Source organism: Rhinolophus sinicus, linkage group LG03 (assembly GCF_036562045.2).
Source record: "Rhinolophus sinicus isolate RSC01 linkage group LG03, ASM3656204v1, whole genome shotgun sequence".
NCBI classification, from domain to species: domain Eukaryota; kingdom Metazoa; phylum Chordata; class Mammalia; order Chiroptera; family Rhinolophidae; genus Rhinolophus; species Rhinolophus sinicus.
In genome coordinates this window covers 11,629,723-11,643,499 of record NC_133753.1, presented here as the reverse complement: position 1 = coordinate 11,643,499, position 13,777 = coordinate 11,629,723, and the positions used below count along the sequence as shown (strand labels likewise).

General features: G+C 41.7%; 1 protein-coding gene across 11 annotated transcripts in view; it reads right to left on the bottom strand.

The window, feature by feature from the left end:
• TTC7B (tetratricopeptide repeat domain 7B) overlaps positions 1–13,777 on the bottom strand; it is a 238,820-nt gene that overhangs the window by 184,443 nt on the left and 40,600 nt on the right. For all 11 annotated transcript variants that reach the window (XM_074327043.1, XM_074327041.1, XM_074327049.1 and 8 more), the window contains one exon: positions 5,180–5,310. In XM_074327043.1, coding sequence (XP_074183144.1) covers positions 5,180–5,310 — 131 coding nt within the window. The remainder of the gene's footprint in view (positions 1–5,179; positions 5,311–13,777) is intronic.

The following is a 13,777-nucleotide window of genomic DNA, read 5'->3' as shown; positions in this document are numbered from 1 at the left end:
TATATGCAAAAATTGAACGGAAAGTATAAACAGACAAAAAGGAAATATAACAAAGTTAAATATAAAGTTACCATCTGACCCAGCAATCCCACTCCTAGATATACCCAAGAAAAAGGAAAACATTTGTCCAGACAAAATATTGTATGCAAATATTTATAGCAGCATTATTATGACAGCCAAAAAGTGGAAACAACCCAAATGATAAATGACTAATAGATAAACACATTGTAGTATTTCCGTACAATGGAATATTATTTGGCAATAAAAGAAAGAAAATGAAGTACCGATCATGCTACAATATACAAGGTGTGATAAAAAAATATGGTGAATGTTTAAATAAAAAAATGTATTACTCTAAAAGACACATTGCCATTAATCCCCCTCAAAATACTACCCCCCTTGCTTTGAACACACTTGTCCCATCATTCTTGCCACTTTCTGAAGCAGTTCCGGAAGTCCTCTTCCATGAGTGTCTTTAGTTGTGCTGTGGTGGCTGCCTCAATGTCCTGAATCATTTTTACTCTGGGGAAGAGCCAGAAGTCGTACGATGCCAGATCTGGTGAATAAGGTGGATGAGGACACATGTAATGTTTTTATTTGAAAGAAACAGCCGTATAACAGAAGCGATGTGTGACATGGAGTGTTGTCATGATGGAGGATGAAGTAAGGACAGTCATGAAAGGGGACTTCCAGAACTGCTTCAGAAAGTGGCAAGAACGATGGGATAAGTGTGTTGGAAGTGAGGGGGGCATTTTGCGAGGGATTAATGGCAATATCTTTTACTGTAATAAATATTTTTATTTTAAACATTTACTGTACTTTTCGATCGCAGTTCATATAAGAATCCTGAGAACATCCTGCCAAGCCAAAGAAGCCTAAGAAGCCAAAGAAGCCTAAAAGACCACATACTGTATGGTTCTATTTATATGAAATGTCTATTAAGTTGGTGCAAAAGTAACTGTGGTTTTTGCAATTATTTTTAACCTTTTAAACCGCAATTACTTTTGCACCAACATAGCAGAATATACAAATATATAGAGACTGAGAGGTTGGAGGTAAATGGGGAGTGACCGCTAATGGGTACAAGGTTTCTTTTGGGGGTGATGAAAATGTTCTGGAATTAAATATTGATGGTTGCACAACTCTCTGAATGTGTTAAAGAAACATTGAATTGTATACACTTTAAATGGATAAATTGTATGGTATCTGAATTATATCTCAATAATGCTGCAATTAAGAAAAGAAAAGAAATATAACCAGTAAGCAAATAGACGGAAACAATTTCAACCTGAATGACAGTCAAAGAAGTGCAAACTAAGACTGTAGGGTACCACTTTCACCCAGCAGTTTGGCAAAATAACGTTGATACAACAGCAACCCTGCCAAGACTGCAAAGAAACCCTAACCCTCCTGTACTGCCAAAGGTAGTATGACCTGTTGAAAGCAGTTGGACACAATATGCAGTAATGAGAATAGTAAAAAGTGTCCCCACTTCTGGGAACTTGCCCTTAGGAAACAATGCAAGCCAAGGAAAAAGCTGCCTGAAGGAAGACGGCATTGTAGCAGTATTTACAACAGGTTAGACCCAACCATAAGTTAAATATAATCATAGAGGCCATTCACTTGAAATATTATATAGCCTTGAAAACACTTTCAGGTTCTGACATAATGTTGAGTGAAAAAAAGACAGATATAAAAACCCTTTAACGCTATAAAACTATGAGGGCAAAGACTGACTGAGAATATACAAAGACTGAAATAAGCTACTGTTCTTTTTCTGGTTTCCGGACTCTTTGAGCTCAGTTCTAAGTGTGCTGTAGCCTCCTTCCCCAGTCAGTCAGATGGCAGGCTCAATGCAAGAGCACACTGCCTGGCCAGTTTCCTGACATTTCTCTAAGGACGTGTTCATTCAGATATACTACCTCAAACTCGGAACTGTAACCTGCTGCTTTGGCTTGAGTGAAAAAGTAAGGAATAGAAAGGGGAAGGAAAAAAGAATCTGTCCTTTCCTTATGGTCTCACATTTTGAAGCCAAAAGCAAGGCCACGTGAACCTCCAGTCATACCCTGCCTTTCTCATCAGCAGCGCTGAGTGCTTTTCCTGGGACATCTGATTTGAATTCAAGACACACAGTAACCTTAATCTAATCCAGTTCTGAAGCCAACACCTCAGCTATGTCACTGCAAGTTCTTCCTCTGAGGAGGACGTAAAACACTCAAGGCGTGGCCGGGCTGACCAGTGAACAAGTCCCGATAAACAGAGGAAACCCGGGCTGAGCCCTGCAGTATTTAGGGTCCAGTTGTTTCTTCTCAAAACTTGATCACTGAAAGAGCCCATAAAAAGTCTATGGATGTCCCATAATCTAGCATTAACTTCTTTTCTAAAATAGGGTGTAAAGGAATGAACTGTCAGCAGAAGGTAAAGTTCCACTCTGGCACGGCTTCTGCTGAAGAAAGCCAGAACCGGCTGGTTGGCTGATGCCTGCAAAGGGCAGAATGGGAGGATTTCACTCGCCAAAAGCGGGGCTCGCACTCTGATACCCAAGGATGAAGTCATCTTTATTCCTATCACTGCGCCACTAGAATCTCCTTGTGGGGCAGATAACACTGTTTACTGTTGGCAGAATGCCGCCATCTGAAGATAAACGAATCAAGGCCATCCTATGTCCTCACTAATTCTATCTGCTCTAATTTGATTGGGCTTGATTAAATTATTTTATAGGCACAATTTTAGAGGGATCTTTTATGCCTCAGTCAGAGAACAAATTATTAGTTGATGTCTCTGTAACCCTAATATAACAAGGACAACTAAACAAACATTTAACGCGCACTGCTTTTGTGTCTTCGAATTTTCTTTGGCCCTGCCTTCATGTACTGGCTAGGGGACCCTGGCAGCTCACTGGTTCTGTGGCCTTAGACAAGTCAGGTAGTCGGATTAGCCTTACCACAAGAACAGAAAGCTGAAATACACAGAAAAAAATGATTGAACCACAGTAAGTCAGATGAACAGAAGTCCGGAACTCAGATATAACATAGGGACTCCAAGCAAAATGTTGTCCCATTATCTTTCACACAAGACAAAGAAAACAAAATTGTCCTGAAAAAATTACTCCATTAACATTGCCCTAAAAATTCTTTCACATTTTAAATAAAATATTGTTTATAATACTCCAGTTTTTATCGAAATACCTGAAATCTTCTATGGTTAGGAAAGATCCCACTGCCAGGTGACACAGGAACAGATAATGACAACAAAACCAACACTTAACCTTGTGCTAACCATGAGTGAAACCGTTTTATCCTCCCAACAACCTTACAGCAATTATTATTGCTGTTTTACTGAGGAGGATCCTGACGCAGCACAGAGAGGTTGCGTAACTTGCTCCAAGTTTTACAGCTAAGAGGTGGCAAGGCCAGGATCCCAAAACATCAGCAGTCACTTTGCAGCTGTGCTCTGCTGCCTCTCACAGCTTAAGTTAGCTCGAGGGAAAGCCAAGGTCAGCTCCCTCTCTGAAGAGTCACTGCCCTTCAGGAAGCAAAGAACTGTAACATCACGGAACAGAACCCACTCTTAGGGAAACTCAGAGAACGGGGCTGCCTCAGAAACACAATTCAGTGGTCCCAGATGATGAAAAAACACTGGCCAAAATACTCTGAACTGTCCTCAGAAGTTCTCCCCCAATTTTATTTCTGCTAGTGAATGAAGTTAAGAGCCAACACTAATAAGTAAAATGCCAAAAGGTCCTGGCAAACAGAAGTTTCTTCATACAGAATGGCTGGGAAATGAGGGGAAAACACTGAATAACTGACTGCCTCTGCCCGGCAGAACAAACATAGGAACAGAACACGTGGGATTTTCCACTTAACAGGGCTGCCTACCCAGAAAACTAAAGCACTATTTACCTAAGCTCGCCCCAGTCTTGTACTTCTTTCAGATTCTAGTTCCCTAAAATTTCTGTTTTCAATTTAGCATAATTCTTAAAAGTCATTTAAGTTCAAATTTTTTTTATTTTTTTTTTAAATAGGCCAAACAGGTATCTGCTGCACAGCACCCATTATCTTGCTTCATAAAAACCCTTGAACTTCCACCAAGCCCAGTGGTCATGTAAAGAAGGCTATTTTCCCAGACTTCACATACATCAACATATGGCCTGTACATTTATAAAATAACAAAAGAACAAGACTTTGGTAGTCCGTCTGTTTTAATCTTTATGGAAAAAGAGAACCCATAAAACTGATGGGACACGAGACTATGATTATTTTCCAAGTCTCCCAGGATTTCGAATCATTTCAAACGATCTGACAGGATACATCTCTGGGTCTGAAGGGGGAAATATTCAATGTGAAGCCTCGGCTAGAACTCCAGAAAACCCTGCTTGAGGCAGAGATGGCTAGAAGCTATTGGTACCGTAAAAATAACTGACATTTGCCAAGAACCCTGGGCTAAGTGCCTTTATTTACATGCTCTTTTATAATCCCCACAAGAACTCCATGAAGTAGGAACTATTATTATGCTCCTGTTACAGATGGAAAATTGAGGCTGAGAAATGAAGGAACTTCATAAAGAGCAGAGCCGAAAGACAGCAATCCTAAACAGACCGGTTACGCACTCCGCGCTGGCCCCCTCTGGCCTCCGCCATCCTCTGCCTGAGGGTGTGAGCTCGGCGTCTCTGGCTCACTCATTCTCTGCTCAGGTGGCCCTCTTGTCCGCTGCTGGTCTCCACTTTCCCAAACTACAGGCAGGGCTCTGACTGATGGTAGAAACCATCCCAAAGGGTCTCAGGGAATACACAACCTGCTAGTCACTGAGAGAAAGGCACCCAAACGCAGATGTACACTATCCTGGCAGATGGTCCACGCAAGTACAAACAAAGGTCGACACGTTTTGTGTAGGAGAATGGGAATAATTAGCCACTTCAGGGCGCTGACGGTGTAAAGAGATGCATGCTGTCATTTCGGATCAGAGGATGTTAAAATGTTTCCCAAACACTGACCTATCTATTTTCACAAGGGGCCTGAATCACCACCATATTCTCCTTAGCACTAAAGAGTATAAGTAAAGCTTTGTACCCAGAGGCAGACAGGCTGAAGGTTTTCCGGAGGGTGACCAGAGTTCTCTACGACCTGATATGAAATTTTAAAACATTTTCAAATGGAAGGAACTCATGGTCCTCACTTACCCTTTCTATCTCTTGGAGGTACAGGAGTGCAATGTCTCCTGCTTTCTCATAACATGTGATGACATCCTGCTCCCGGTCCACGTGGAGATTACTGGTAGAAGAGGAAATAGGCAACTTCTCTAAACAAAGTCCTAAAAGGAATCAAACACAAAAGCTGGGTGAGTTGCTTTTCATGGGTTTCAATTTTTAAAATGTTGCTGTAGAGTGCCAGAAAATGGTCCCAGGATATCCCAGTGAGAGAAGCAGATTGTCCTCTGCCCTCTCTCTTTAAGGATGAAATGGAACATCAAAACGGAGCACCGAAAGAGTATCCGTAAGTTACAGATGAAAGAGGCCCCTACACATCCTCGTACCCAAAGCACCGTTTGATTTTGATATCCAAGCTGAGAATTTGATCAGGTACTTCACCATGACCCCAGTCAGACCTAACAGAGCTTCTCAAAAAATTAGGCCCCAACGTCCTTAAAGAATTTTTTAAAGGTAAGTAGAGCTAGGCTCACAGCACAATACTACCTAAAGAACATCTATCCCAAAATGTACATTTAACCAATTGAACATAAAAAAACAACAACGTTTAAATGCTCCCAGGAGGCTCAGTTACTAGGAAAATCTTCCAACTCTCAGCCTTCGTTTGGAGTAACATTTACACCACAGGCCACCTCTCAGTTCTAAGCTAAAAAAACACCCAGAGCTTTGCATTACGGGCATTTCTTTGGAGATGGAGGAGAGACTCTTTGCCAAGAGAGATTTCAGGGCTGGGACGTATGAAAGCATGAAAGGCAGAGATGAGCAGCTGTATCCTGAAACCAGCACCAAACTGTGCCCCTGCCCCTGGCAACCAGACTGTGGGGAGGGTCCCCAGGTCCTCTTTACACAGTAGGGCTGCTGCGGTGTCAAGTGCCCTGGGATACCTGTATATACACACCCCACACATTCCACTCCACATAGAAGTGTGAGGTTTACTATGAACAGAAACAGCGTCTGCAGTTGGAAGGGGCCAGAGAAATTCCCTGGAAAACCCATTCATTCTACAGATGAAGCAGCTGAGGTCTGCCACAATAAAGCAAGTGACTTGCCCCAAACTGAATAGTCAGTTAACAGCATAACAGAAATCAGAAGCCAGGTTTTTGGCCTCTCTGATTTTCAGAGTGGACACCACTACAGAGAGGGAATCAGACACACTCAACATGAGAAAATGACCCAGCACCTCATGTGCATGGTTTGGAGAATGGCCTCATCTGAGTTGCTCTTACACAGCAACCGTCATCACTCCAGGCTGCAGAAAGCCACGCGAGATGGCAGTGCTGCGCAGGAAGGAGGAAGAGTAACTTCTGTTCACAAGGAGCCATCGGCTGAGGACAGTGCAGCTGGGAGCTCAGAGGTTCCCACCTTGTCACAGAAGTTGAAGCTCAGCCAAAGACTTGACATTTTTAACAGCTCCATTGACGTAAAATTGGCATAGAACAAACCACATTTGTTCAGTGTTTCACCATGATGTGGTTCTGTTGCCGTTGTTTTCATTTTGGTATTTTTATTTTTTTCTATCAAGTGAAGTCCATACTTTACGTTAGGGTTCACTCTTCATGTTGTGCAGTTCTACAGGTGTTGACACGTGTTCTGGTCACGTCAAGTACCCACCATTACTGCACCCCGAACAACAGATTCACTGCCTTAAAAATGGCCCTGCTTCACCTAGTCATCCCTACATCCCTCCTCCCAAATCCCTGAACTACTTATCTTTTTACTGTTGCTACACTTTTGCCTTATCCAGAACGTCATCTACTTGCAATTATACAGTATATTAACTTTCCAAACTGGCTTCTTGCACTTAGCAATGCCCACTTAAGGTCCCTCCATGTCTTTTTGTGGCCTGATAGCTCATTTCCTTTGCTTGTTAGAGAATATTCCATTTACCCCATTGATCTAGTCAAAGGAATCTCCACTGCTTCCAAGTTTTGGCATTTATGATTAAAGCTGCTATAAAATTTCCTGTGCAGGTCTTTGGGTGAACATAGTTTTCAACTCAACTGGGTAAATAACAAGATGCACATTTGCTGGAATTGTATGATAAGAATATGTTTGTGTAAGAAATAGCTAAGTGAATATTTTTTATTTACAAATAGATTGTGTTGTTGCAAGGTTTCTATGCCCTCGAGGACCATCTGTCTCTTTGTTCTATCATTTATTGAAACAGAGGCATTGAAGTCTCAAGCATAACTGTCAGTGGTTGCTTTCAGGGTTTCACTATTTTAAATGATATTACACCACTTCGCATATAGTATAACTTCTTCACAAGTGCATATTTCCCTTTCTTTCTAGTCTTTATTCTCTTATTATATACATTTGATTTTTACATAAGTTATAAATCCCACCCTACATGATTATTTTTGTTGAAATAGTCAAATACCTTTTTAGGACATTTAAATAATAAGGAAAAACTCATGTAGTCCCCAATATAATTCTGGTTTCCAGGGCTCTTCTTTCCTCTGTGAAGGTTCATATTTCCTTCTGGTATCATTTTCTTTCTACCCAAAGGATTCCTTTAATATTTCCTACAGTGCAGTTCAGCTCATGATGCTTTCAGCCATTGTATGTCTGAAGAAAGCTTTATTTGGCCTTCATTTTTGAGAGATATTTTCATTGAGTGTGGAACTCAGGGGTGGCAGTTTACTTCCTCTGTCCCCCTGACCCCCACCAACTCTAAAGGTGTCACTCTATTCTCACTTGCGTGGTTTTGGACAATAAATCTGCTGTCACCCTTATGTTTGTTCGTCCGTGCGTACTCTGTCTTTTTTTCTGGCTGCTTTTAAGACTTTTCTTTTATCACTGGTTGTGAGCAATTTGGATTATGAAGTGTTTTGGCTTAGTTTTCTCCATGTTTCTTGTGCTTCACTGAGCTTTCTGAATTTAAGGATTTATAGTTTTCATAAAATTTGAAAAATGCTCAGTCATTATTTCTTCAAAAATTTTTGTTACTCTCCTCTTTCCTTAGGGGACTTCAATTACACACATATTAGGCCACCTGAAGTTATACTTCATGCTCTTTCCACTTAAAAAAAAATTTCTGTTTAATTTTGGATAGTTTCTATTGCTATGTCTTCAAGTTCACTAATCTTTTCTTCAATGTCTAATCTGTCTTTAATCACATCCAGAGTAGTTTTCAACTCAGACATTGTTGTTTTTATCTCTGGAAATTTGATTTGGGTCTACTTTTAACTTCTATGTCTCTACTAAACTTTTCTTTTTTTCCCCTTCTTCTGCCTCTCCCCACCCCCTCCAGTTCAAGCTGTTGTTTCTCAGTCTAGTTGTGTAGGACACAGCTCCCTGGCCCATGCTGGTATTTTGAGCCTTGTGCTCCTTCCGGCTGAGGCAGTCGGTCAGCCTCTCACAGCAACTCACGGCAACTCTCGCCGGCTGTCCACAATGGCTGCTGGCCACTCATGCTGGCTGCCAGCCGCTCATGGCGGCACGCAGTAGTCCGTGGCAGCACTCAGCAGCCCATAGCAGCTCATGCCAACCTCCGGCTGCTCACGGCAGCCCAGCTCCAGGGAGAGCTGTTGTTCACAATCTTAGCTGTAGAGGCGCAGCTCACTGGCCCATGTGGGAATCGAACCAGCGACCTCGGTATTAGGAGCACAGTGCTCCAACCACCTGAACCACTGGGCCGGCCCTCTACTAAACTTTTGGAACATAAGTAATACACTTACAATAATGGTTTTGATGTTCCTCTAGTCCTAGGTGCTAAATATTCAGCCGAAATTGTTTATGCAGTTGCAAAAAAAAAAAGAAAAATCATTAAGCAGCGTCTCCACTGTGAACTCTGTTACAACCTCTTGAAATTTTCTTTGAAGGTGAATACTAGATACACTGAACAAATTCACCATTTATAGAATAGCTCCAGAACCACTCAAAAGCAAGCACTTGATTGGAGCTTCCGAAATGTGAGACTCAATTGTGCAAAATTAAAACCATCAGCGAACAACAAAAAAGAGACAAATTGTTTCATAATCTGCCTTCTGCTGTGTGAGAAGCAACCAAACAATGTGCAAGTTGATAATAGGGATTTAATATAAAGAAAATAAATTATCCACTGTGTCAAGGAGCTAGAAAAAAATGGGTCTACCCTTTGGCACTTGGTACCACTGCAGGCTGGACTCTGACCACTAATCTTCGTGAAGGTGACCAAGGCCTTCAGGGATGTGCCAAGCCCACTGAACTGAAGAAAAGCCAAATCCAGCTCAATACAGTTTGGCTATCATCTGTATTTTGAGTTCTAAAATACTGAAACCCAGTCACCGAGGGTTACAATCCATCGCCACGCATGCTTGGTAAGAATATTCAAACCAGCTATACAACTTGGTCCTCCACAGTGAGAAGAAACAAGTGTTTTCTATGGGTTTGTGTTCTAATTAGGCAGGTACATGAACATCTAAGGGCTGGGCTGGCAAATGAGATCCCAGCAGGGAGTCCATTCTTGTGTAGGAAGGCTTTTTATGGTAAATATTGTTCCTTCCCTTCTCCCAAATGCTCTGACATTCATTCCATGCACCATTGGGCACATCTCAGAGCAATAGCAGAATTTGGATTGACCACAGTGCATGGCTGTGCAGCTCGGTTCCAGAATATCTGATTCTCTGTCAAAAGCTGCTTGCAGAACCTCTGGACTAGACTATAAAATTTCAAGTGTCTGGGATCAGATCAACACTGTCTGAGAAGCAGAGTCCTGAGGTCATGGTCCAAATTGGCCCTCTTTAAAATGTCAAATGATGCCTTATCAGTTTGGAAAGCTTTTATCAATAATGTTTTCACTTTCTTTTTTCCCAGAGAAATGAATGACCAAAAAAAGCGGAAAGCAGACTGGATAAATAACTGGTGCGACAGGAATACCTAATGAACATCTCAGTAAGATCTGTAGGTACAAAAATCAAAACTGTGTACAAAAAGAGTAGCAATTCAGTGCTTCCCGACCAATCAGCGAGGCCAAATTCAAAACATGGGTGAAAAATGTGGCTGAACACGTGCGGTGATTGAAAGAACGCTGGGGAGCCAAGGGACACAAAATTTATCTCCCAGCCACAGGAGAAAATTCCCACAGACAGACTCACTTCTGAAAGGCCCTTTCTATGATGGGTAACACACTTTAAATTAAGGATGAGAAAATCATTTAGATTATACTTGACTGCTTTTGAAGCTCTTCTGAGTGCACTAACCTATTTGGTCTTCTTTAATAGGTACTATCCTCCTTCCAATGGTGTGGAAAGGGTCAGGAAAGTTAAGTGACCTGCCTAAGGTCTGTGCAGGGGCAAGAACTGGAAAGTATAAGGAAGCCAGGAGCTGGGACAAATGTATCCTGCCCTGGGTGATACCTGCGAGGAAACAATCCTGCTGAGTTGGAGGCAGGGTAGAGTGTCAAAGCAAAGGGACTCTACAGGCACCAGCAGGCCAGCGGGACCTCACAGCTGGGAGGGGCACTGGCACCCTGGACTCTTTCAAAGCTCAAGGCTCAGCCTCTGGATTGCTCTATGAAAGTGTGACTTACAGAACATAATACAGCAAACTGAACCCCACCCTTTGTTTCCTTCCACATCAAGGTCTCATCATCTCTGAAAGGAAGCTCCATATTATTTCCCCAAGGGCCACCCAGCCATGGAGGTTTGGCTGAGGAAGTGGAGAGCTACACATCTCAGTGCCAAAAAATGCAGTGATCACTGAGGGGTTAATACCCCAAATTCTTTCAGGGTCCCTCAGCTAGGAGACTGCTCTGGGTATGTGTAAGACAGAACAGTTTCAGTAATGAGAAAGGTTCATTTATGAAAGTGCAATCCAGCACCTTGCCTGGGGTTGACACACACCATTTATAATCCCCACAGCCACCCTGCTAGGAAAGTGTTAACAGTGTTTTACAGCTAAGATTGAACTTAGGGTTCCACAGCTAGTAAATGATAAAGCCAAGTTTGCAGCCCTGGTCTATCCGACTACAAAAGCCTGCTCACAATATCCGGTGTCTCACTGAGTCTCTGAAAACAAATTCAGTGTCTGGTAACAGCAGTGAAAATAAAAATGAGCTTCAAATCGGAAAGGCACAGAAATCAAAGTCCAGGGCCCTAGGGCATGATTTTTCCTTCCACCAAGAACTGCATCACCCCAGGCAATTCCCTGGATCCCAGTGCCTCCCACTCCTTATCTGTCCTGAAGGACTGAACTACTGAGATACGTACCATGTTTCCCCGAAAATAAGACCTAGCCAGACCATCAGCTCTAATGCGTCTTTTGGGGCAAAAATTAATATAAGATCCGGTCTTATATATAATATATTAAAATAAGACCGGATCTTATATAATATAATACCTGGTACAATATAATATAATACAATATAATATAATATTATATATAAGACTGGGTCTTATATAATGTAATATAATATAATAGCCAATATAATATAATATAATATAATATAATATAATATAATATAATATAATATAAAGACCAGGTCTTATATTAATTTTTGTTCCAAAAGACGCATTAGAGCTGATGGTCCAGCTAGGTCTTATTTTCGGGGAAACATGGTACATCTTGAGCTGTATAATTTTATAAGACTAACATCAAAACAAATATTTGGATTTTTAATGTGTTTTAAAAACACATTAAAATGAACAGAGAATTAATTTCATATGAAGTTACACAGCACAATGAAAGGCTCTAAAATATAATTATGTGAACCGTGTATTACAACATCAGGCACTGTTTCCTCCATTTTTTTAACCACATCTCTGGGAACCAAGCCCAGGACAGGTACACCCTGAAGCTTTGCTGTACCATGACCCACAGGATCGTTTATAATTGGAAGTACCAGAAAAACTTTATTATAATACCATGTCTCTAAGAACCCAGTTCTATGGTATGGACTTCAAAGACAGTAAGACAATTTCCAAGGGTCTCAATTTCTAAGGTTGAAAAGAAACTCAGGAAAAGAGATTTGAGATCTTTAAAGCAAAGTCCAGGCAAAGGCAGCCCCAGGTTGCTGGTCCTGAATTCTCACCTCTAGAATGGCCGCGCTCCCAGTGTCAGATATACTCAACTGAGTGGGAGGACAAGCCCCTGAGCAAGCGTAAAGAGGAGACAGCCGATGGAAACCACCAAATGCTGCGGGGAGGGGAGGGAGGCTGGCCTAGCGCTCCTGTGAAGTCCCTACCAGTGCTGAGGGTCTATGATCCCTGGTGATCTCTGGGCTGGAAGCCAAGTTTGGCCCCTTCTGAGCGCTTTTAGAAATGGCCGTCTTCCTTCCAGAGTCACCACATTCTTCTCAGGAGGTGTGCGCGTACACACACACTCGTAACAGAAGAGGATGCCAGGCCCTGAATTAGACACTCACTTGCTAGAGCAGATGATCTTCCAATGTCCCTTCCATAATTCTGTGAGCACGTGAGATGCTAATTCAGCCTGAAAGGCTCACTAAATGAGTTTGCAATTTGAATTTATGCTCTTTAAGTCTCTACTTAGTAACCACACAATAGTAATAACATGTAGTGAGGTTTAGCTACATGCCAGACACTGTTCTCAGTTTGATATGATTTTTCTAACCTTCAGAAGAACGAGGGAGGACTCACTGTCATCTCCATGTTAGAGATGAGGGAACTGGCGTACTAAGCTGTTAAGTGACTCACCCAAGATTACACAACTCGTAGGTGGCAGAGCTAGGACTCCAGCCAGACTCTCTGACTCCCAAGTTCTCGCTCTTAGCCTTTATACTCTCTCGTATCACTGATGTGTGTCTTTATATGTAAAGCATGCTATGGAGTGGCTAAGAATGTGGGCTCGAGCCAGGTCCCCGGTCCCTAATCCACAGCACACTCTCTATATAAAATGTTATGTGCTTAGAACAGTACCTGGCATGTAGGAAGGACTCAGAAAACAGTAACTATCACTGTTCTTCACATCGCTCTTTAGAGAACAGTAGGCTGGAAGGCCTCCAAGTGGGAGCATTTTGTTCATTTGTCATATTATTTATATATATATAACAGTTTTATTGACATATTGTGCATATAACACAAAATTCACCTGCTTAAAGTGTACAATTTAGTGAGTATCTTCACGTAGCTGTGGGACCATCACCACTAGCTAATTCCAGAACATGTTCATTACCCCAATAAGAAACTCCATACCCATTAGCAGCTACTCCCATCCCACTCTCCCCCCAGATGCTGGAAACCACTACTCCACTTTCTGTCTCTATGGATTTGCCTATTCTGGTTATTTCATATAAATGTAATCAAACAATATGCAACCTTTTGTATCTGGCTTTTTTCACTTAGTATGATGTTTTCAAGATTCACACCTATTATAGTAAGTATTAGAACTTCATTACTTTTGTAAAAAATTGAGGTGAAATTCATATAACATAAAATTTAACCATTTTAAAGTGAATAATTCAGTGGCATTTAGTACACTCATAAAACAAAGTTGGATAATTCAGTTCACGAACTCATCCTAGAAAAAGTGCTACACACCTCATTGCTGAATATCACTATGGTCACCTTTGAATTACTCACCTTGGGAATCTATGCACCAATGTCAGTGCCCAGTCCACCCTTCAAAGCA